At 30.7% G+C, this 2,753-nt stretch overlaps 2 protein-coding genes across 2 annotated transcripts in view; one reads left to right on the top strand and one right to left on the bottom strand.

Annotated features, from left to right (window-relative positions):
• Window positions 1-893, top strand: part of LOC107882561 — a 3,281-nt gene extending 2,388 nt beyond the window's left edge. The window contains exon 3 of the mRNA XM_016801087.2: window positions 879-893. Coding sequence (XP_016656576.1) covers window positions 879-893 — 15 coding nt within the window. The remainder of the gene's footprint in view (window positions 1-878) is intronic.
• A 167-nt stretch (window positions 894-1,060) lies between these two features.
• LOC103308045 overlaps window positions 1,061-2,753 on the bottom strand; it is a 3,797-nt gene continuing 2,104 nt past the window's right edge. The window contains exons 3-4 of the mRNA XM_029491916.1: window positions 2,670-2,746; window positions 1,061-1,187 (exon numbers count right to left, since the gene is read on the bottom strand). Of these exons, the coding sequence (XP_029347776.1) occupies window positions 1,061-1,187; window positions 2,670-2,746 (204 nt within the window). The remainder of the gene's footprint in view (window positions 1,188-2,669; window positions 2,747-2,753) is intronic.

The following is a 2,753-nucleotide window of genomic DNA, read 5'->3' on the forward strand; positions in this document are numbered from 1 at the left end:
TCACGAGTGCGATCGTAAAATCACATTAATGGTATTATTATATTATTATCCGTGTAAAGGCGTATTTGCTTATTATTGTTGTGTTCCTATTACAAATTATACAGGCACAGGTAGTAGCGGCTGGCCAGCAAGCACCGACAATCTGTGAGTTTTTACATATATATTATTATCATTCATTGTTTTTTATATTGTCGGCACAAGAGTGCCGTGTTGTTTATATTTTATATTTATATTGTTGTGTTCCTGTCCATATTATTTTTCTACCAATTATACAGCAATATAAATTCCTCAGAAATCGTGTTATTCTTATTATTATTTTAATTGTAGCACACACACATACACACACATTTACACACCCACCACACTCTAGCACTCACAGGATTTGCTCGGCGACCCTGTCCACTTTCTGTCGAGTGCTATACATAAATACACATCATAACACAGGTCGGTCGGTGTGTACAGAGTGCGTACGAAGTGTCTGGTGACCGGGCACCGCGGACTATTTTTGTACGTTCCCGGCCCAATCAGTAATAGAAGCTTTATTATAAGTTTTACTTATCGTAGTAAAAAAAAATCAAAAACCGTTAGTCACAATTTTAATTTATAATCATTTAAAGTTCAAATGTTTACGAAATATGTCAAAATTGCGAAATTCTGTAAGTTATTTTGAATTTAAAAAGTCATAAAATGTTTGTGATTCATACCTAAGGTTAACCTTGTATTAAATTTTTAAAAATATTTGGCCAGCCAAAATGTTTTTACCGACATTTCTGAAAAAAAATAATAAGAAACATTGAAAATTTCAACTGTCCATAAATAGCTAAAAAAAAAATAAAAATCTTTCAAATGTTATTCCATGTATACTATACATTGTATAGGTTATACCAATTTGAACATTTGGTGAATATTTCAAGTATCTACATTCTACAGTTTTTAGTTTTTGAGTAACAATTCAATTATGTCGAAAACTGGTTTTGCGTAAACTCACGTTTTTCTCTAATTTTTGTTTTTCATGTCACATTTAAAAACTAGTGAAAATTTTAACTTAGGGACTAATAACTTACGCCGAGAAAGAATCCACTATTTTATCATTTGAATCATCTGTCACAGTAATACTAATATTATTAGATTGAGACTCAACAGTTTCTTCTATTTGTTGAATGTCTATTCTAGTCGATATAGATTTTCTATAAATTATTTTTAAAAAAAAAATTGTAAGAATTACATATTCTGTAAAATGTCTACATTTTAAAGTGCAATAAACCTCAATTATATAATTACTTACAACCCTTTTTCTTTTTTAGATCTTTCATACGTTGACGTAAAGCTTTATTTCCAACTGTCCTTTTTTTGTACGGAATTTTTTGGGTGACATTTTAATATTTATCACAGAATAAAAAACACAAAATTAAACACATAAAAAAATTCAATTTTTCAACAAACAATAAGTACAATGTTCAATGTTGGCTGTTGAAGCACTAGACAATGTCATGTGTAATGTGTATAGCAGCAATTGTAGTGTGCGTCCTCCGTCGTGTCTCAGCAGTAAATTATACTATTATTATTTATTATATTGGCAGTAAACCAGTCACCAAAATTAAATCGTTTCATATCGAATCTATTCCTGGAAATTATTACGGGCCGGTAACCAAAACGCACGGGCGCGCAGCGCGGCCCAGACATATTATAATTGCAGTCTATCGTGGTGGGAGAAATCGTATTCGACGACCGTAGAGCAGTAGCACACTACGGTAGACAATATACAATAAAATTGAAATCTTTACATAATAACTGTTTCGCGCGGGAAAGAACCGAGAAGGCTACAGTAAGTAACGAAATTTTCACCAAATAATAAGGAGAACATGGACTGTGCAACCTCGTTTTTATTTTTTCGATATCACTTCTACAAAAAAAGTTCTTAGTGTTTTAAAAACTATTATTTTTGTGTTTTTTAGAGTTGAATAATTTTTTTTGTAGAAGTGATATCGAAAAATTAAAAACGAGGTTGCACAGTCCATGTTCTACTTATTATTTGGTAAAAATTTCGTTTCTTAGTTATGACTGTAGCCTTCTCGGTTCTTTCCCGCGCGAAACGGTTTTCAAGTACGAATTTATACATGTGTAGCGTCCTCTTAAGCTAAACGGTATCACCTTGTAAATGTGATGACCGACAAATCTAATTTGCTATTACTAACACTATTACAATAATATATAATTTCATACAATCATTAATATAATAATTCTACCTTATTTCATACTTCAGTTACTTTAATGGTATCAAATAGTGTATGTGATCGTAATCACGTAACGGTGTCGGAGGTGATGCTGTGTTAATACAATATTTTTTAATCATAGTACAAATAATTATTAATACAAACAAAATTATAATGCTATAAAATATATAATTATGATTTCTATGTATTTCTCGTACTGATTGTTTTGTTAGTTGATAATCAATATCTCTATTTATGTTATCTAAAGAATTAGATATAGAATTTAAATCATGTAGTTTTTCAATTTTCCCCATATTCCTAGACGTTAGTATATTAAATGTAATATTATGCTCTAAATTTTGCCCCCCTGTAATTATCTTAGTTTCTGGTATTATATCCACTAATTTTGAGTTTTGAACTGTTGTAACCGGGTGTAAAATATTTTGACTGGCATACCCCTTACATTGTTCCCCAATAGTTAATAAACCTGTTCCTACTAACTCTATAATTTCAGATATCTCGTCTACTCCACACTTAATA

The sequence above is a fragment of the Acyrthosiphon pisum genome, unplaced genomic scaffold, assembly GCF_005508785.2.
Source record: "Acyrthosiphon pisum isolate AL4f unplaced genomic scaffold, pea_aphid_22Mar2018_4r6ur Scaffold_16082;HRSCAF=16741, whole genome shotgun sequence".
Taxonomy (NCBI): Eukaryota; Metazoa; Arthropoda; class Insecta; order Hemiptera; family Aphididae; genus Acyrthosiphon; species Acyrthosiphon pisum.